A 21,121-nucleotide genomic window follows, 5' to 3' on the forward strand; every position below is an offset into this window, starting at 1 on the left:
CACATGGGGGGCACGTGGGTCTCTGCCTGTCCCCCAGCTGGTGCCACCTCTAGGGGGTCTCCAACTCTCGGTCTCAGCTATGTCTCCCTTCCACCCTTGTTTGTCACACCTTCACTTCCCCTTTGTCATACCTTCCTCCGCCGGTATTTTTTAGCAACTACTGTGTGTCATTACCCGTGGCTGGTAGATCATAACACACGCCCCCCCCCCAAAGCCACATGGCTGGAGACAGCCACCATCTCATTACAGCCCGTCCTTCTGTGGGTCAGCTGGGGCCCTCAGAGGCCCTTATTGTGACGTGGGGGCTTGGTGCGGATGTCTGTGGTCTCGGTGCCCCTACATGTGGCTTCCATCCCCACAGGAGAGCCTGAGTTTTTTACATGGCAGCTCAGGGCTCTAAGAAGTTCAAGCGGAAGCATCCAGGCCCCTTAAAGTATTAAGCCTGGAATTGACATGGCATCGCTTGCGCCCAATTCTATAGGTCAGGGGTTAGCAAACATCTTCTGTAAAAGGCCAGATAGCAAATATTTCACACGTTCCCACACATGTTTCTGTCACGAGCGCTCAGTTCTGCCAACGTAGCGTGAAAGCAGCCACAGACAGTATGTAACTGAATACGTGTGACTGTGTCCCAATAAAACTTTATTTATAAAAATAGGTGGTGGGCCAGCTTGGGCCCACACACTGTGGTTTGCAGACCACTGAGCTTAAAGCAGTCAGAGGCTCAGCTCAGACTCAGTGGGTGGGAAATCAGGCTCCATCCCTGGGTGGGGACATGGCAGAGAATCCGCTGTCCTCTTTGACCTGTCATAGCCAGGACTGGGCTAGGCACAGGGGGAGACGGCATTGAACTGCCTAGAAAACCATCTGTGTCCTGATGGGGATGGGGGAAAGGGATGCTAGATGAGACACCACAGAAGATAAATATAACCACACATTGTGACTTAATTATGAACTATGAGAAAAGAACGGCGGACTATGGAGGGGGACGGGTCCCTCACCTGTCCTTGGGGTAGTCAGGGCAGGCTTCTCAGAGACAATGATATCTGAGTTGAGAGGTCAAGGATGCACAGGGGTTTCCTCACAGAATGTTCCTTTTGGTACAACGGCTATTCCATTCTACACTCTTCTACTTCTTTCTTTTTAAGGGTAGTGTCAACGCACTACACTGGTGTCCAGAACCACTCACAGTTTGAAAAGTACTGATCCACGCCAGGGCTTCTCAAAGGCTAACGTGCCGGGGAATCATATGGGGAGTTTGTTCTCATTCAGCGGGTCTGCGGTGGAGCCTGAGATGCAGCATTTCTTTTACAATCTCCCATTTGGTGCTGCTGCCGGTCCACAAACCTACACTTGGAAGGACATGGAGCCAGAGTTCCTGGGAACTCAGAGGGTGGGCAAGGATGTTCCGCGCAGTTGGCAGTGTTGTTTGTAATGGCACACGGTTTGGAATGAACCTCAGCGCCCGTGAGTGGGATGGTGTGTTAGGGAATGCTGGGCTTCTTCTAAGAACGGGAGTCTACCCTGTAGTTCGGAGTGGGACGGGTCTGCAGACCCAAGAGAACGGGGAAGGAAGGCTGGGGGTCGGGAGCGGAGGCTCAGGGCAGGGTGAATGGAGTGGAGAGGAGCTGAAATGCAGAGGAGAACACACCAGAGATGTGCCGTTGGGGTGGGGGGGGGCGCCGCTCTGACCGTCCCCACTGCCCACCACCCTCAGGAGCGGAAGCTGCTGGAGGAGCGTCTGGCTGAGTTCTCGTCGCAGGCGGCTGAGGAGGAGGAGAAGGTCAAGAGCCTTAATAAGCTTCGACTCAAATACGAGGCCACGATTGCGGACATGGAGGGTGAGCGCCCCCGCTAGTGGGGAGCCGCGGTGCGCATGCTTGGTGGGGGAGGGGCGTTGAGGGAACCTCGTGAGCTGTCGAGGCTCGGCGGTCAGATCTGTTCAATGGGGCCAGGAAAGAAGGCTCCAGACAGATTGGGTGTCTTCCCAGCTCTTAGGTTGTTTCTGCCACTCTAAATCCAATTCTCCTGCTCTCTCCTCCGTGTCTTGGGGTCACTCTCTCCGTCTCTGACTGTCCCACTGACTCTTTCAGACACATTGTTGCCTGGGTCCCTTGCTATTGACTCAGAAGCAGAAGCAGAAGGGAGAGAGCGCCAGGGGAAGGCTGTGGAGACAGAGGAGAGGACAGGGCAGTGGCAGTTACTGAGCGGGAGCAGGGTGTCACTGGGGGGTGAGGAGGAGAGGATGGCACCTGGGGGTCGGGCCCAGGGTCGCAGAAGCGGAAAGAAGGGGCACAGGGAGATGCTGAGCCACAGCTTCTCCCCTCCCCCACCCCAGCCAGTGCCAGGGGCGGGGCCGCGGGTGTCGGGGAGCTGCTGGGTGTGGGGTCGGGAGCCCTTCTGCATGGCCCCCACGCCCGCCCCCAGACCGCCTACGGAAGGAGGAGAAGGGCCGCCAGGAGCTGGAGAAGCTGAAGCGGAGGCTGGACGGGGAGAGCTCCGAGCTGCAGGAGCAGATGGCCGAGCAGCAGCAGCGCGGGGAGGAGCTGCGCGCCCAGCTGGGCCGCAAGGAGGAGGAGCTGCAGGCGGCCCTGGCCAGGTGCGCGGTGGGGGTGGGGTACAGCGGGGACCCTGCGCGAGTCCACAGGGCCGTCTACAGGGCACAGCCCACCAGCAGGAGGGGCACCGCGGGGAGACTCCGCCAGCGCGCACGCGCCCCAGCCCCGCTGAGCCTCAGTGTCCCCTTCTGTAACCTGGACCTGGCGAGAGTTCCAAGTCTGCCAGGTTAAAGGAAGAGTGAAAGGGGGCTTCGCATGTCTAGTAACTTGCCCAGTTTAGGGGTCGGAATAGGGGATCAGCTGTGATTTCATAAGTGCTCCAGTCATGAAAGGAGTCGTATCATTATGATTACAGCCAGTCGCAATTATGGAGCACCTACTGTGTGCGCCCCGTGTTATGAATGCCTTCCCCCTCCCCCTGCCCCCCCGCCCCCGCCGCCGCTGTGTTTCATGCCCTCTGAGAGCCCTTGATTATAGGTGCAGCCCAACGTAAACGTCAGTGTGGAAAAATGTGTCTTAAAATCAGCAGTGCGCCAGGTGTGTGTGTGGTTAAGAACCCGCACCCTAGTCTGACTTCTGGGTTCAAGCCATGGGCCCACCCCTTTCTGGGCACCTGACCTCACCCACGTGCCATTGGCCTCCCTAGCCAATGTTTTCATTTGTAAAATGGGGAGATTTTGAAGCTATTCCTAAGGCTATTATGGGGATGAAATCTGCAACTGCCTTTAAAGGACGCCTGGGGGCTCAGTCTGTTAAGCATCTGCCTTTGGCACAGGTCATCATCCCAAGGTTCTGGTATCAAGCCCCAGGGTGGCTTCCCTGATCAATCTGGAGAGCAGGGGATCCAAACCCCAGTCTTCATGACTCCGTGAGCAATTTAAACCCCCAGTCAGTGCTGCCCCTCAATTCAGCTTCTCTTTGCAAGAGGCTGTGTCTCCTTGGGGTCATGAAGCCGATCAGATGCTGGGGTCAGCTCTTCCACTTGCTGACCGTGTCACCCGGGCCAGGACTTTCCCACTCTGCACCTCAGTTTTCTCAGTGTGATCATTAAATGAGATAATTAAGTAAAGGGTCCCCTGTGGCAGGGGCTCAGTACGTTTCCCTGTGATTACTCTTGGTGTCATCCCCATTTTACAGCTGAGGAAATTGAGGGTTGGGGTAGTGAGACATGCGCCCAAAGGCAGAGCTGGGATTTCAGCCCGGGTTGGGCCACCCCCAAATCCATACCTGGCTTCCCCGCCCCCAGAAATCATTCCTGCCCTTCGCCTGCCCCTGTACCAACTCCATGGTCCTTGTCCACCCCCAGGGTGGAGGAGGAGGGCGGCGCCCGGGCTCTGCTGCTCAAATCCCTGCGGGAGGCGCAAGCAGGACTGGCTGAAGCCCAGGAGGACCTGGAGGCTGAGCGGGCGGCCAGGGCCAAGGCAGAGAAGCAGCGCAGGGACCTGGGCGAGGAGCTGGAGGCGCTGCGGAGCGAGCTGGAGGACACGCTGGATTCCACCAATGCGCAGCAGGAGCTCCGGTGAGGCAGCTGGCAGAGCCTGGGCACCGGCTGGGTGCCACGCAGGGAGAGGAGAGGGGCTTTGGAACGAGCCCCCATCCACACAGAGGTTTAGACTTTCACCGGTTGTTTATCCAGTATTGGCTGTACAGCTCTGCCAGTCTGGGGACAGAGATTCATCAGACCCAGGCGTTTTCCTCAGGGACTCCCGGTCTGGGGGAGGCAGAGTCGGGCAAAGGGACCCACTCCAGAACAAAGTGTGCTTTAAGGGAGCAACACAGGACCTTGTGGATGATAAGAGCGAGCCGCTAAACCATGTCTATGGAAGGAGGTCCAGGAAGACTTCCTTGAGAAAGGGACTTTTGAATAGGGTTTTGAAAGGTGAATAGGAGTTCACCCTTAAAGCCACACTCCTCCCTAGGTTACCACCCAGGTCCCTTAGGGAACGTAGAGTGAGGTCCTCACCCCTGAAGGGAAACAATAAAAAGAGGCACATCCCCAAAGTCCCTGCCTTTCTTTATTCTGAAATTGTGTTCCCTCCGCAAAAGGTCCAAGAGGGAACAGGAGGTGACAGAGTTGAAGAAGGCTTTGGAAGAGGAGACGCGTATTCACGAAGTGGCAGTTCAGGAGCTGAGGCAGCGCCATGGCCAGGCGCTGGGCGAGCTGACGGAGCAGCTGGAACAGGCCCGGAGGGTGGGTTGGGACAGGAACGGGGAGTTGTGGGGGGCTGGCAGAGGGAACAGCCGGTGCCAAGGCCCTGAGGCAGGAGGGTGCCCAGTCCGGTTGAGGGAGGAGGCATAAATCTTTACTTGTCTCTCCCTTGCCAGAGCAAAGGTACCTGGGAGAAGACCCGGTTGGCCCTGGAGACCGAAGTGTCAGAGTTGCGGTCGGAGCTGAGCAGCCTGCAGGCCTCGCGGCATGAGGGCGAGCAGCGCAGACGCCGCTTGGAGTCACAGCTGCAGGAGGTGCAGGGCCGGGCTGGTGATGGGGAGCGGGCCCGAGCGGAGGCTACGGAGAAGCTTCAACGAGTCCAGGTAAGTGGGGCAGCCAGGGCAGGGACCCTCTGTGGGCTTCCGTTAGGTCCACAGCAGCCCTGTTGTCCCTTCCAGCTCTTCCAACATGATCACTCACAAGTAGCTAGGATTCCGTGAGCAATTACTATATACCAGATATCCTGTGTATTTCACTAAATCTTTCTGACTCTCCTAATATTGTTCCTCTTGTACATGCGAGGAAACTGAGGCCCAGAGACCTGAAACTGATCGTCTGAGATCCCTCAGAGCCAAAACCCGAACCCAGGCATGCCTGATTCTATAGCTCTTAACCCTACCATGACCCCCCACCCTCCAAGAAGCCTTAAATAATCTGTATTCTGATTAAAAAAAAAAAAAAAAGCCTAGCGTGGACACATGCAACTGTGTGGGGATGATATCATACTGTGACTGTTAAAAGAAATGTGGGCTTTTACATTTTAATTTTATTATGTTTCTTTAGATGGTTGATACTTATATGTTACTGAAAATACAAAGAAGCAGAAAGAATGAAGGAAAAAACTGACTTTTTAAAAAATAATTTGTTTTTAAGTAATCTACACCCAATACAGGGCTCGAACTCACAACCCCGAGATCAAGAGTCGAATGCGCAATTGACTAAGCCAGCTAGGGGCCCCAGGAAGAATGATTTTTAATTGTCCAGTTCCTCCAGGGGAAAACACCATGACAGTTAGTTTCCAGATGAAAATGCTGTGTTAGTTAGGGTCAAAGCTAAGCTGACATATAGCAAAGGCATCCCAGAATCCATCAGCTTAAGTAAAAGATGTGTCTTTCCCTCTGGAGAAAGAGACTCAGGGTAAGCAATGAAGGCCGGCAGGATACTATGCACCACAGGTTCACTTAAGATACAGGTTCCCTGGGGCGCCTGGGTGGCTCAGTAGGTTAAGGCCTCTGCCTTCGGCTCAGGTCATGATCCCAGGGTCCTGGGATCGAGCCCCACATCGGGCTCTCTGCTCCACGGGGAGCCTGCTTCCTCCTCTCTCTCTCTGCCTGCCTCTCTGCCTACTTGTGATTTCTGTCTGTCAAATAAATAAATAAAATCTTAAAAAAAAAAAAAAAAAGAAACAGCTTCCTTGGCCTTGTCATGCCACCGTCCCTGAGAGCATCGCCCTCACCTTCAAGTCAAATCTGGATTATGGGCACATCCATGCTCCTGCTTAGAAAGGGGAAAGAGAGGGAGTAGCAAAATTTGCATATACCCCCTTTGCTTATATCCCATTGGCTGCCACCTAACCACATGATCACAGCTAGCTACAAAGGAGCCTGGGAAATGTAGTTTCTAGCTGACGGGCACAGGCCTAGTGAATAGACTATCATAGTGGGATCATGGAAGAGTGGCTCTAGGGGGACAGCCAGGGTCTGCCCCAAATGGAATCATGCTAGCCAGCGGTCACTGTACTAAACATTTTACATATCACACACAGAAGAGTGGCACCGGAAGTAGAGTTTGGGGGTTGATAGCAGGAGTTCCAGCACTAGAAGATTTCTTCATTGATAGACATGTTCTGTATTTGTGCGATCTACTTGGCCCCCAAATACTCAGAATGTAGGGACCAAAGCTGAGGAGGTGCATTTTTCCTTTTATTTAATTTTAAATTTAAATAGTCACGTACGGCTGGTAGCCACCATGTTGGACAATACAGCCGTAGAGCCATCCTGCCTGGCTCAGTCCCACCTCTGGTAGCTGTGTCATCTTGGGCAAGTTTCCTAACCTTTCTGTGCCTCAACTTCTCTCTATGTCAACTGGGAATAGTGCTACTGGTGTGTGAAACCAGTGGGTTTCTTTCCCCTGGAGAGCGAGGGCCATATGGAAACTCTGCGTTTAACTGTTTGAGGAACCACGGGGCTGGTTTCCCCACTTGACATCATCGCCACCAGCCCAGTGTGGCAGGGATTTGAGGGGAGAGAAGCGGGTGGGGTCAGCCGGGGGGAAGCCGCCATTGGAAGGCACCCGTTCCCCGCAGGCTGAACTGGAGAACATGTCTGCAGCCCTGAGTGAGGCCGAGTCCAAAGTCATCCGGCTGAGCAAGGAGCTGGGCAGCTCGGAGACCCAGCTACACGACACCCAGGTGAGGCCAGCGGCCCTCAGCCCGCCCCACACCCAGCCCCTTCCCCCCACGCCTCCATACCCTCTGCCATCACCTGTCCTCCATTCCCCCTCCCCCATCTGCAGGAGATGCTGCAGGAGGAGACCAGGGCGAAGCTGGCCTGCGGGTCCCGTGCGCGAGCCCTGGAGGCTGAGGTGGTAGGGCTGCGGGAGCAGCTGGAGGAGGAGGCAGTCGCCAGGGAGCGGATGGCCCGAGAGCTGCAGACTGCCCAGGCCCAGGTGAGCTGTCCTGGAGGGCGACCTCGAGGGGCCTCCAGTTCCAACCCGCTCCCCCGGGGTTCCCCAGCTCGGGGATGGCCCCATTGCCCACCTGGTCCTAGGCCAGATCACTGGGAGACCCCCATTCTCATCTCTGATTGTCCCTCAGCCCACGGCCTGTCATTTCAGACCCCACCCTCCTCCCTCGACTCTTGTCTCACCCCTACTTTGCATCCACACAGACCTAGACCCAGTCAGGCCTCATCCTTGCCTCCGGTTTCTCCCCTCCCAGCTCATCCTCCCCACGGTCTTCCTGCCACAGAGCTGCCCCTGCTCCTTCCCCTCTCACAGCCCTCCCTGGCTTCCAGTACCCCCAGGATGGAGCCTGTGCCTCTCAGTTGTGCCTTTGCTGGCCCTTCCGTGTCATTAGCTGTGTTGATCTCTCACCTCCTTCCACTTCACACAAGAAACCCTTTTCATTCTTCAGGACTCAATGTCAGCCTCTCCTGTTGTGGGAGGTCCCTCACCGCCCCACTCTGAGCTCCCACACCCTTTTTTCTCCTTGTCCCCATTCCAGTCACCTTGGGCTGGAACTCTCTCTGCCCATAGGTCTCCCCCCACCCCCAACCAGAATATGAGCTCCTTGAAAGTGGGACCCTCTCTGAGTTAGATCTTGGTCTTCAGCACAGGCCAGCATAGAGCCTGACATATACGACGCCTTGGAAAATGCCTCTTGAATGCATGAGTGCTGAATGCATGCCTGAAAATACCTTTCTTCAGCCGGCAGACTCCTATGCATACTTCAAGACCCATCTCAAATGCCCCCTTTTCCAGGAAGTCCCTCTTGGATGTTCTAAGCAAATTCTAAGTTCCTCCTGTGGGCCCTCATGGTTCCCATGCTTCCCTAAGGCTCCCTGCCTTAGCCTCCATCACCCTGGTCTTGATGCTCAGTCTCCCCCCTTAGAAGAGGGTTTCCCCCAGGCCAGGGTCTAGGTCCCATTCATCTTCTGGGTCCCAATGGGAGTAATTTTTATCTCTGGAAGAAGCTGAGGTTCACAGAACTTGCAACCACAACCCTATCCCAAGGTAGAAGAACCCAGTGACAGTCACCTCCCTCCTCTGGCCTCAGTCTCCTCCTCTGGGAAGTAGGACACTACCAGATCACACCTTGGTTGCAGCCATGACTTCCCCCCACACTCTGTCTCCTCCTTCCCCCACCCAGCTGTCAGAGTGGCGGAGGCGCCAGGAGGAAGAGGCGGGAGCACTGGAAGCAGGGGAGGAGGCGCGGCGCCGGGCCACCCGAGAGGCTGAGGCCCTGACCCAGCGCCTAGCAGAAAAGACAGAGGCGGTTGAGCGGCTGGAGCGGGGCCGCCGGCAGCTGGGGCAGGAGTTGGATGATGCACTCATGGACCTGGAGCAGCAGCGGCAGCTCGTGAGCACGCTGGAGAAGAAGCAGCGCAAATTCGACCAGGTGGGGCCCCTCAGGTTGGGGGGAGGGGAGTTGGGACGCTCTGTCACGCTTCTGCAGTCATTGCAGATTGGATGACATGTGGCCTCACAGCTGAGCTATGAACGTGGGGGAACCCTCGGGCAAGATGCTTCTTCCCTCTAAGCCTCTGTCAGATAAGACCCCCATCCTCCTGCTTTATGACTCTTGTTCCAAAATAATTCTTGGTAGGGCCCACCTTTTTTTTAAGAGAGAGAGAGAGGGAACTCACATGTGAGCAGGGGGAGGGACATAGGAGAGAGAGAGAGAGAACCTCAAGCAGCTCCACGCTCTGCACAGAGCCTGATGCAGGGCTTGATCCCTAGACCCTGAGATCGTGACCTGAGCCAAAAGCAAGAGTCAGAGGCTTAACTGACTGAACCACCCAGGCGCCCTGATCGTGTACCTACTGTTACTCCCCAAGACACCCTCAGGTTGTATCAGGGCGTGCTAACCAGGAACAAACAAAACAACACATCTTGCTCCTCTTGCTGGCCCACTGTGTAGCTCAGGCAAGCTGCTTTTCCCATTTCAGCCTCAGTTTGCCCATCTAGGAAATGGGGATAGTATTAAGCATCTGGCAATCTGAGGATGAAATAAAAATCATGGGACCCCGTAGCATTAGGAACCATCAGGCAACCCTGAGGTTCAAATCCCAGCTTGGCTCCTCCTGGCTGTGTGTGGCTTGGGTGAATTGCCCAATGTCTCTGTGCCTTATTTTCTTCATCTAGAAGATGGGAGAGTCATTACTTTTGCCTTCATTTTTGAAGGATTTATCATTGGCTCTTGATTTCTAGGCAAAGAGTTTATGCTTTAAGCACTTTGAAGAGGTCATTCCATTTTCTGTGGCCTCCATTGTTTCAGATGAAAAGTTCGCAGTCATTCAAATCCTGTGTTTTTTATAGGGAATATATGTTTTCTTAGCTGGTTTACATTTTTTTTTCTCTCTATCTTTGGTGTTTAGCAGTTTGGCTATGATATATCCAGCTGTGGGCTTTTGAATTTATCCCACAGCTGTGGCTCGTGTTGTTGATCAAATGTGGAATTTTCAGCCATTATGTCTTAAATGTCTTTTCTGTCCCATTCTCTCTCTTTTCTCTTCTTTTCAGACTCCAAGCACACATATGTTTGACCACTTAATGCTGTACCATTGATTATCATGGCTCTATTTGTTTCTCCTAGAATTTTATATAAATTCTTCTCATATAAATCCTTTTTTTTTTTAAAGATTTTATTCATTTATTTGACAGACGGAGACCACAAGTAGGCAGAGAAGCAGGCAGAAAGAGAGGAGGAAGCAGGCTCCCTGCTGAGCAGAGAGCCCGATTCGGGGCTCAATCCCAGGACCCTGGGATCATGACCCGAGCCGAAGGCAGAGGCTTTAACCCACTGAGCCACCCAGGCACCCCTCATATAAATCCTTTTGATTGGGTTCTTTCATTTAGAATTATTTTGAGAGTCATCCATGTTTTTGCATGGATTAATAATTCATTCCTCGGGGCACCTGGCTGACTCCATTAGTGGAGCATGCAACTCTTGATCTCAGGGTCATGAGTTCAAGCCCCACATTGGGCGTATACATAACTTAATAAAAAATTTTATTTTAGTAATTATTTGTTCCTTTTTTATTGCTGATAAAAAGCCACATTAAGAAAAAAAGATTTTTCTATTTATTCGGCAGAGACAGACACAGTGAGAGAGGGAACACAAACAGGGGAAGTGGGAGAGGGAGAAGCAGGCTTCCCACTGAGCAGAGAGCCCGATGTGGGGCTTGATCCCGGGACCCTGGGATCATGACCTGAGCCAAAGGCAGACGCTTAACAACTGGGCCTCACCGAGGCACCCCTTGATAGACCACATTTTGAAGACCATTAACTGGTTGTACATTTGAGTTGTTTCTAATTTGGGGCTATTATGAATAAAACCTTAGTCTTTCTAATAGGATGTGGTGGTTTGAATTCGCATTTCCCTAATGAACAATGACATTGAGTATCTTTCATGTGTTTATTTGCCTTTTATACCTCTTGAGTGAAGTGTCTGTTCAAAGTTTCTATCCATTTTTTAAAATTGCTTTGTTTCCTTTCTTTGCTTTGTTTTTGGGGTGGGGGTTGCTTCTTTTATTATTGAACTGTGAAAGTTCTTTATATTTGGTGAATACAAGTTCTTTACCAGATGTATCGCTTTGCAGTTATTTTTGTCCTGTCTGTGGCTTGACTTTTTACTCTTCATGGACTTTTTCAAAGAGCAAGAGGTTTGAATTTTGATGAAGTCCTATTTATTAATTTGTCACTTTGTGGGCTCTGCTTGTTAGAGTTGTGTCTGAGGAGACTTTGCCTAACCCAAGGTCACAGAGGTTTCTTATATTTTTTCCAGAAATTTTCTACTTTGCAGTTTCATATTTAGATCTGTGATCCAGTTTGGGTTAATTTGTTTATATTGCACTCTCATGGCTCCAAATTAATTTTTTATATATGGCTACTGAATTGTTCAAACATGGCTAGAAATACTCTCTTACTGACTCATTCCTTGCATTAAAAATCAGGGAGTGACAGTTGTCCAAACTTCCCTTCTTTTCAAAGTTGTTCTCCTTCTTCCAGGTCCTTTGTATTTCCACATGTATTCTAGAATCTGTTTGTCAGTTTCCACACACAGAAAGGAAATCCTCTTGTTTGGGAGTGTGTTGAAGCTACAGATTAATCTGGGAAGAACTGACATCCTAATAATACTGATTTCTCACCTAGGGACATGATACATGTGCCCACTTATTTAGATCTTTACTTTTGGTACTTTAAAAAATTTTTAATTTATTTACTGATAGAAAGAGAGAAGGAGAAAGCACAAGCAGGGGGAGTGGCTGGCAGAGGCAGAGAGAGAAGCAGACTCCCTGCTGAGCAGTGACCCCCCCCACACACACACACACTCAGAGCTCGATCCCAGGACCCTGGGATCATAACCTGAGCCTAAGGCAGACATTTAACCAATCAAGCCACCCAGGTGCCCCCTTTTAGTACTTACAAGTGTACATCTTTCATATCTTTCATCAAATTTATTTCCAACCATTTCATATTGTCAGTGCTTTTTTATTTGGTTCTGGTTTTGGCACCTGGCTGGCTTAATCAGAAGAATGTGGGTCTCTTGATCCCAGAATTGTGAGTACAGTCCCGCACTGGATACAGAGATTACTTAAATTAAGCAGTTCTGATTTTTATTTCAGTTTCTGATTACCACTATATAGAAATACAGTAGATTTTTATGTATTGATCTTGTATCCTACAATTTATTACCTACATTCACTTATGAGTGTTAGTAAGTTTTTTTAAATAGATTTCATTGGATTTTCTATATTGGTGACCCTATTTTCTATGAATGAAGACAGTTTCACATCTTCCTTTCCTTTTTCTTCCCCTTTTCTGTGGGTCTCCAAATATCTGTGTTTGACTGCTTGATGCTGCCTTGCAGGTTATTATAGCTCTGTTAATTTTTTACAGTCTTTTTACCCCCCCCCCCCATTTAGATCATTTCTATCAACACCGGCTTTCAAGTTTACTGGTTCTTCTGATGTGTCCAGTCTGCTCTCAGTTTCCTCCAATGACTTTTTGATTTCAGATATCATGCTTTTCAGTCCTGGTCTGTCTTTCTTTCTTTCTTTCTTTCTTTCTTTCTTTCTTTCTTTAAGATTTTATTTATTTATTTGACAGACAGAGATCACAAGTAGGCAGAACAGCCAGCAGAGAGGGAGAAGGGAAAGCAGGCTCCCTGCTGACCAGAGAGCCTGATGCAGGGCTCAATCCCAGGACCCTGAGATCATGACCTGAGCTAAAGGCAGAGGCTTTAACCCGCTGAGCCACCAAGGCACCCCAGTCCTGGCCTTTCTAATTGGTTCTGTTTTAGTTTCAAATCCCTTTTGAAATAACCTTGGATCTTTACCCACCATATCCATCTGGTCCTGAAATTTATTAATCATCTTTAAAGTCCTTGTGTGATGATTCCAGTGTCAGTGTGGAGGTTATCTGTTGGTCTGTTTCCATGGACTATTTCTTCTCTTGACCGTGAGCCCTGTTCTCGTCCCTTTTGGCAGGTCTTGCAAGTTTTATTATTATTAATTTCTGTGTCTTAAAAAAAAAAACAAAAACAGCCAGGGTTGAAGTACATTTTAAAAATGATGTACACATTTTTGGCACCACTACCCCAGGAGGAAGAAACACCCTTTCCTCTACTGGGTTTCTATAGTGAGGGGCTGCTCAGTTTGATCCACTAAGTTGGGCTGCTCTGGGACACAGTTGCGACTTTAATCCCTCTACCTTCCTCTTGTGTCTCCGCCTTTGTCTCCCTCTCTCTCTCTCTGTCCCTGGTTGCTCCCTCTTCCCCGTCCACTTGTTCACTCCCTTCAGCTAATTTGTTTCCCCCATCCCCTCTCCCTCACCCCGGAAGCTCCTGGCAGAGGAGAAGGCCGCTGTCCTGCGGGCGGTGGAGGAGCGTGAGCGGGTCGAGGCGGAGGGCCGGGAGCGCGAGGCTCGGACCCTGTCACTGACTCGGGCTCTGGAGGAGGAGCAAGAAGCACGGGAGGAGCTGGAGCGGCAGAACCGGGCCCTGAGGGCAGAGATGGAAGCACTGCTGAGCAGCAAGGATGATGCTGGCAAGACGGTGAGCAGAGGCCCCCGCTCCCCAACGTATACCTGTGGGCTGCCGCAGGCACAGCTGACGGTGTGTGGCCCCTAGCCACGTGCGTGCTCTCATGCACAGAACATGAAGGGAACCAGCCATCACAGCAACGTGTTCACGCCCAGCCCAGAATGGGAGGAGAGCCCCTTACCAAACATGTACTCCCATGACCTATACAGAGGGTGAGGAGAATCTTCCACCAAACACACATGTTCATACATGCAGGAAGTAGGAAGGCCATTCATCAGCATGCATGCTGATGTACAGATACACAGAATCGTCCAGAGAACATGAAGAGAATTTACCACAACATAACAGCCTGAGAACCGTTCCCTAGACATGAGTTTCTGCACATGCACAAAGGCACATAAGCTCGTGTTAAATGATCACTGTGACTAAGGCTGAGTCAGGGAGGGGCTCAGGGCCAGCAGTATGGGTAACAGAGAGGCCCCAACAGGCCAAGGGACACTTCTCTGGGAAGGTGACAGTTAAAGGAGAGGCATGTGGGGGGGGGGCGGTTCTCAGAATTCATAAGCCCAGGTCTGCCTTCACAGGGTGTTTGGAATTTTAATTTAAAACTTCCCAGAAGGTCTGAGAAAAGAAATCATAGGAGATAGTGCAATGGTGTGATCCTGGGGGGTCCCGCACAAATCAGCACTCAAGGCTGGCGCGACACGCCTTCAACCCATGTCCACACAGGATGTCCCCAAAGAAGCCCCTTAGTGAAGTGAGCTCATGATGCAAAAATCTCAAAGCCTGCGAGGAGGTTCTCTACCGTGAGCGAGCGTCAGCTGAGCTAGCTCACACTTGAACTGGACTCTCAAGGGCTTGGGATCACAGAACTTGCATGCAGAGGCGACTCATGCCATGTTTTAGGAGGATTCGGAATGACATACGTGGTAACTTGCTGCCTGGGAAATGGTGAATGAAGGAGTGAACCAGAATGTGCCCATCACCTTGACCATCAAAGCTTCCCTCACTCTGTCCTAGGATAAAGCTAGGATCCTGGCCTCCCTCTCCCCATGCCCCCGGTGCCCAGAGCTCACCCTCCTGTCCCCACCAGGCGCATGAGCAGGAGCGATCCCGCCGGGCGGCAGAACAGATAGCCAGCGACCTGCGAGCCCAGGTGACAGAGCTGGAAGACGAGCTGACGGCCGCAGAGGACGCCAAGCTGCGGCTGGAAGTGACCCTGCAGGCTCTCAAGGCCCAGCAGGAGCGCGACCTGCAGAGCCGGGATGAGGCTGGCGAGGAGAGGCGGAGGCAGCTGGCCAAGCAGGTATGGGCGTCCATCCAGATGGGAGGGCTCTGGTGCCTGCAGGCTAACAGAGGAGCCGAGAAAGCCTCAGTCACCTCCCTGCTGCTCCAAGTTGCTTCCCAAGGCCCTCCTGCTGCCCAGCCCACTCACCCACCCGAACCCGTGAACTCACACGCATGTCCCATTGACCGACTGACATACCCAATCGGACATCATCACCAGACCATTCACCCAGCATCTCCCTGGGCATCCGCACAGCCCCCCACCCACGCACAGCCTACACAGCAGCACCTCTGCTTCTCCACCCGCCCAGCTGCGCCTTTCCAGCAACTTCCTCTCCCCAGCCCCCAGCCTGCCCCAGTGCTCCTCCATCGCTCCAGGACCAGCTCCTCTGCACCCCTTCAACCATAGCCTTCCTCGCGCATTCATGTACTCATCCCCCTCTCCCTGGGCTCAGCAATGTCCATTCATGGCTTGGCCAGTGGAGGGACTCCCCGTGCTCTGCAGCCGGCTGGAGCTGGGTGCCGAGCATGGGAGGGGCAGGGCAGCTCTGAGTGTAGAAGGACTCTCCTGAGCCGTGTGGGCAGGGGTTGGCGGGGACACACATGGGAGCAGAGCAGAGGCTGGAGTAAAGGGGGAGAGGGAAAAACCCAGAGCTGGGGGCTCTGGGGACGAAGAGCTGGGATCCCTTTGGAGCCTAGAGAAGCAAGAGGGCAGGCGGAGTGGCGCTGGTGGCCTGGACAGTGGCTGGCCGGTGGACGTCTAGGTCCCGAGCAATGTAGAGGGAGCCTGGGCCTCCGGTCCCCTAAGCCTGCCCCTCCCGACCTCTCCGCAGCTGAGGGATGCAGAGGTGGAGCGGGACGAGGAACGCAAGCAGCGCGCCCTGGCCGTGGCCGCCCGCAAGAAGCTGGAGGCGGAGCTGGATGACTTGAGAGCCCAGAACGCGGCCGCCCAGCAGGGCAAGGAGGAGGCGGGGAAGCAGCTCCGCAAGATGCAGGTAGGGGTGGGGCTTAACCCCCGGGGGTGGGGCGGGGGCGCGAGCCTCCGCTTTGTAAACATACACGCGTCAAAGGCTTGCTTGCTTCTTTTTATATTTTTTATTGACTTTACTTAAAATCCTTAGCTTTGAAGTCCAATTTCTTCATTCTATTTAACCTTTTGAAATGGAAATGACTTAGGGTTCCTCCCCTAATATGAAAGTTATATCTGGTGGTTTAAAAAAAAAAAAAATTTGGTGGGGCGGTGGGAGTGCCTGGATGACACAGTCGGTGGAACACGGGACCCTTGATCTCAGGGTCCTAAGTTCGAGCCCCAGGTTGGGAGTAGAAATTACTTGAGAAAAAAATTTTTTAATGATAATGAGGTGTCCGTGTAAAGTTTAATTAAAAAATAAAAAAAGTATAGAACTGGGCTGTCCAGTACAGTGGGTGCCAGCCCCATGAGGCTGTTGGGCATCTATGATATGATGGGACTGAAATCCAAATTACCTGCTGGATTCTGAAGACTTAGTACAAAAAAAAAAAAAAAAGTATAATATCTCAATAATTTTCACAGTGATTATAAATAGAAATAATAATATTTTGGATATTGGCTAAATAAAAATAGAGCGTTTAAACTACTTTCACCCATTTCTTTTCATTTTTTTAATCTGGCCACTAGAACATGTAAAACAACGCATGTCCTTGTAGTATCTCCCCTAGGGCAGCGTTGGGATAGAAAGATCCCTCTCCAAAAAGTAAAAATTCCCCACTGCGTCATCCCTGAGAGAGAATAGAGAACGTGCCTGCCCTGAAAAGCTATTACTATGGAGCAAATAATAATATTAATAACAACGATGCTAATTGTCTTGCTGGTAGTACCAAGCCAGATGCTGTCCTCACTCTCCCTTCTACAGAGTTTTTGTTAACGGTGGTGGACATCAGGTTTGTGTTTTATTTCTGTTTAAGAGCCACTGAGAAGTCTTACACTGGCACTTTTACACACACAGCGGTGTGGCCGCATAGCAAAGTGACTAGGAGGGAAACCCTGGGGCCAGATGGCCTGGGTTCAAGTCCTGACTCTGCCATTTACCACACTTGGCTTGTTGCGGAGCCTCTCTGCCTCGGTTGCTCCACGTCTACACTGGGAAGGCAGCCAGTCTCCACCAGCTGGAGCTGTGAGGATTAAGGGAGTCGGTACGTGTGTATAACAGAGGCTGGCCAGGGTAGAGGTTCAGTAAGTGTGCGCCAGCATTAGTATTACGGTTACGGCAGAGGCTAAATACTACACCCATTTCATACTTATTTTAATTTTAAGGTGTTACTTTTTTTAAACGGGAGGTAGCCGAAGCCCAGAGAGAGGGGTAGGGGTTGGTCCAAGGTCACAGAGCAAGGGCCTGGGGTCGGTTGCAGAGCTTTGCTTGAGGTCCTGCAGGGCTGAGGTGAGGGTAGGGGCCTCCGGGTGAGTCACGCCCAGGCTGCGCCCGCTCACTAGCTTCGTTCCACCCAGGCCCAGATGAAGGAGCTGTGGCGGGAGGTGGAAGAGTCGCGCACTTCCCGGGAGGAAATCTTTGGCCAGAACCGGGAGAGTGAGAAGCGCCTCAAGGCGCTGGAAGCGGAGGTCCTGAGGCTACAGGAGGTATTGCCAGGATGGGCGTGGCCCTGGAAGTGGGGTGGGCGGGGATTGGAGGCAGAGGATGGGCGGGGCCCAGGGGATGGGAGGGGGCAGCCCCCGGGGATGGGGGGGCGGGCCCCTGGGGATGGGGGGGGGCGGGCCCCTGGGGATGGGGGGGCGGGCCCGGGGGGGGGGGGGGGCGGGCCAAAGACTGGGCATGAGGGCACTACTGGGGATGGTTCTGGGTGGGGGGAGATTGGAGTCAGGAAGGCCGGGGAGAAAGGACAAGGCCTGAGCTAGGGCCACGGGGGTGCAGGGAGGAGAAAAGGCAGAGAAAATAAAGGGTCAACATAGACAGGACTGTAAGGAGGCAGAGGAGGTAAGGAGAGACCTTGGGGGTTAGGACCTGTGACGACACAGGGGATGGGGGTAGATGGCTGGAGGAGCAGGTTGGAAAGGAGATGCTGAGCTCAGTGAGGCCATGCCGAGGGGGCGGGGCTTGGGAACGGACATGAGTCAGGGCCTCCAGACACAGATTCAGGAGACATCTGCCTGTAGATCGAAGTTCATTCCAAGGTTGCCCACGGGTGGTGTGTTCATGTGCACTGAAGACGAGGCCAAGAGACGAGGTGTGAGGGGCAAGGAGGCCGGTGCCCAAGTAGCGTCACCCCACCACCGCTGACCACTACTCCCTCTGTCATCACAGGAACTGGCCGCCTCAGATCGTGCCCGGCGGCAAATCCAGCAGGAGCGGGACGAGATGGCAGACGAGCTGGCCAATGGCAGCCTTAGCAAGTGAGTGGCCCATCGCAAAATGGAGCAGGGCACCCTCCCTGGCCCTCGCACCCTCTCAGCTTCCCTGTTCCCGGTCTCCTTAGGGCAGCCATTCTGGAAGAGAAGCGTCAGCTGGAGGGGCGCCTGGGGCAAATGGAAGAAGAGCTAGAGGAGGAGCAGAGCAACTCAGAGCTGCTCAACGACCGCTACCGCAAGCTGCTCCTGCAGGTGAGCACCGCCGTGCGGCCTCCGGACCGCCTGGGACCCCGCGGACCTGGGCCTGTAACCTTCAGCCCTCTTATTCAACAGCTAAAGCAGAAGGGAGTGTCTGGGTTGGGTTCTAATGGTTGAATAGGAGTTCTGAAGGAGGGGATAGGCATTGGTGCCTTCATTCAGTTGTATTTCTGAGGCTTCTCTAGGGCTGGATCCAGAGATGAACGATGTGGGTTCTCTGTCCTGCTAAGTTCTCTGGGAACATAGACATGGAACTACAGTGTCTATGGGTGGGGTGGCATGTGTGATAATAGAAGGATCTTGGGCCCAGCAGATGGACAGAGATAGAGAGAGAATGGGGGAAGGAGGGAGAGAACTTGCTCCAAGAATCATAAGAAGGTATGTGGGAGAAGGAACATTTGGCTGGGGTTTTAAGGCATAAGTAGGAGCTAGACAGAGAAAAGCATATTTTCATTTGTATATTTATTTATAAATACTGTCCGAAACTTCTGGAGGCTCAGGTCCTATGCTGGGTGGTGCTGGGGACCTGGCAATGGATCATTCCAGGTCTCTGCCTTTAAGGACATCCTAGTCTGATGGAGGAGATGGACTATCCCCATACAGAAATATAAATGAAAGTGAAGGCAGCACAAGACACTGTGAGAACCTAGAGGAGACTACTGACCCAGCCTGGAGGTTGGGGGCTATCAAGGAAGACTTCCTGATAGAGGAGCTATTTTAAAAGATCTTGAAGGAAGTTAAGAGTTTGCCAGGCAGGCAGTGGAGGGATGGGATTTCCAAAGAGAGGCCTTTGGAAATAGTGGAGATGTCTCCACTATTTCATTAATTTATATTTTATTTGAGAGAGAAACCATGTGTATGAGAGGAGGGCGGTGGAAAGGGGCAGAGGAAGAGAGAGAGAATCTCAAGCAGGCTCCATGCCCAGTGTGGGGTTGATCCCACACCCCTGAGATCATAACCTGAGCCAAAATCAAGAATCGACACTTGACTGACTGAGCCAGCCAGGTGCCCTCATTATTTTTTAGACACATTTTGAGGCCTCTCATGGTTCCTCCATGCCCTGATCCTGCTGGGGATGCAGGGAAATGTTAAGACACTAGCTCAGCCCTTGGGAAGCACCTAGACCAGTAGGAGAGGCAGTCGTACTCCAGGATGATGAGCTCACTCAGAGTGAAAGCCCAGTCATATACAAGGCCCCACACTCTGCTCCCTGGCTAACTTAGACCTTATCTCTAACCCTTCTTTATCCCTGGTTGACTCTGCTCCAGCCACACCAGCCTCCTCACTATTCCTTGACTCTGCGAGGTTTATTCCTACCTCAGGGCCTTTTCACTTGCTGTTCCCGCCTTCTGGGAGAGAGCTCTTATCCCAGACCATCCCATGTCTCATTCCCTCAGAAGAGCCTTCCCCGACCACCCTGTGTGAAACAGCCAGCTTCTCTTCCACAGTTCTCCTCCATTCTCTCTCCTTGAATCTCCTTCATATCACTTACTGCTACATGGCACTATATTATGTATTTACCTGTTTGTCTGCTCTCCATCTCCCCACCAGAATGTAAGCACCTTGAGGGGTGTCTGAGTGGCTCAGTTGGTTAAGCATCTGACTCTTGATCTTGACTCAGTCTTGATCTCGGGGTGGTGAGTTCAAGCCCCATGTTGGCTCCAAGCTGGGTGTGGAGGCTATTTAAAAAAAAAAAAAAAAAAGTAAGCGTTTTAAGAGTAGGGCTTCTGTCTTAATTGTGATCACTGTTCTATCTTTGGATATAAAACAGTGCTGGGTGCTCATTAGAAATGAGGTAAATAACCCAATACATGCTCTAGTGAAGGGCACTTAACCCAACCTGCATCCTTGGCTGTTAGTGGAAAGGAGGACCTCTTTAAAAAATCAAAATGGGATGGGGGGCGGGGTGGTGTGGTGTGCCTGGGTGGCTCAGTCAGTTAAGGGTCTGACTCTTGGTTTCAGCTCAGGTCGTGATCTTGGGTTCCTGGGATTAAACCCTTTAGTTGGATCCCTACTCGGCAGGGAGTTTGCTTCTCTCCCTGGGCCCCTACCCCCTGCTCACACGTGTGCACTCTCTCTAAAGATGTGTGTGCTCTCTCTCTAAAGTACAGTAAATAAGTCCTTTGGGGCACCTGGCGGGCTCAGTCATTAAGCATCTGCCTTCAGCTCAGGTCATGATCCTGGGGGTCCTGGGATGGAGCCCTGCATCAGGCTCCCTGCTTGGCAGGAAACCTCCTTCTCCCTCTCCCACTCCCCCTGCTTGTGTTCCCTCTCTCACTGTGTCTCTCTCTATCAAATAAATAAATAAAATCTTTTAAAAAATTAAAATACAGTAAATAAGTCTTAAAAAAATCAAAATGGGGGCAGAACACCTGGGTGGTTCGGTTGGTTAAGCATCTGACTTCAGCTCAGGTCATGATCTCAGGGTCCTGGGATCAAGCCCCACATTAGGCTCTGCACTCATCGTGGCATCTCCTTGGGACTCTCTCTCCCTCTCTTTCTGCCCCTCCCCACTTCTCTCTCTGAAGTAAATAAACAAATCTTTAAAAAAAATCAAAATGAAACTTAAAAAGACACAAAAAGGGAGTTACAAGAAAATAGCAAATATTGAAGACAGGCAAAGAAGATCCAACATATGGTAATGGGAGTTCCCAAAGAAGATGACCCCAGGAAGAGGAAAGAGCAAATAACCTGAGAGCATGACA

At 52.0% G+C, this 21,121-nt stretch overlaps 1 protein-coding gene across 3 annotated transcripts in view; it reads left to right on the forward strand.

Moving 5' to 3' along the window:
- The window catches only part of MYH14 (myosin heavy chain 14), a 79,631-nt gene that overhangs the window by 49,102 nt on the left and 9,408 nt on the right, over positions 1-21,121 (forward strand). For all 3 annotated transcript variants that reach the window (XM_032838892.1, XM_032838893.1, XM_032838894.1), the window contains 14 exons: positions 1,718-1,841; positions 2,428-2,599; positions 3,865-4,077; positions 4,605-4,749; positions 4,884-5,090; positions 7,073-7,177; positions 7,282-7,434; positions 8,636-8,884; positions 13,331-13,543; positions 14,625-14,837; positions 15,652-15,813; positions 17,304-17,432; positions 18,115-18,203; positions 18,287-18,410. In XM_032838892.1, coding sequence (XP_032694783.1) covers positions 1,718-1,841; positions 2,428-2,599; positions 3,865-4,077; positions 4,605-4,749; positions 4,884-5,090; positions 7,073-7,177; positions 7,282-7,434; positions 8,636-8,884; positions 13,331-13,543; positions 14,625-14,837; positions 15,652-15,813; positions 17,304-17,432; positions 18,115-18,203; positions 18,287-18,410 — 2,298 coding nt within the window. The remainder of the gene's footprint in view (positions 1-1,717; positions 1,842-2,427; positions 2,600-3,864; positions 4,078-4,604; positions 4,750-4,883; positions 5,091-7,072; positions 7,178-7,281; positions 7,435-8,635; positions 8,885-13,330; positions 13,544-14,624; positions 14,838-15,651; positions 15,814-17,303; positions 17,433-18,114; positions 18,204-18,286; positions 18,411-21,121) is intronic.

This window comes from Lontra canadensis, unplaced genomic scaffold (genome assembly GCF_010015895.1).
Source record: "Lontra canadensis isolate GAN:19392208 unplaced genomic scaffold, GSC_riverotter_1.0 scaffold107, whole genome shotgun sequence".
Classification (NCBI taxonomy): Eukaryota; Metazoa; Chordata; class Mammalia; order Carnivora; family Mustelidae; genus Lontra; species Lontra canadensis.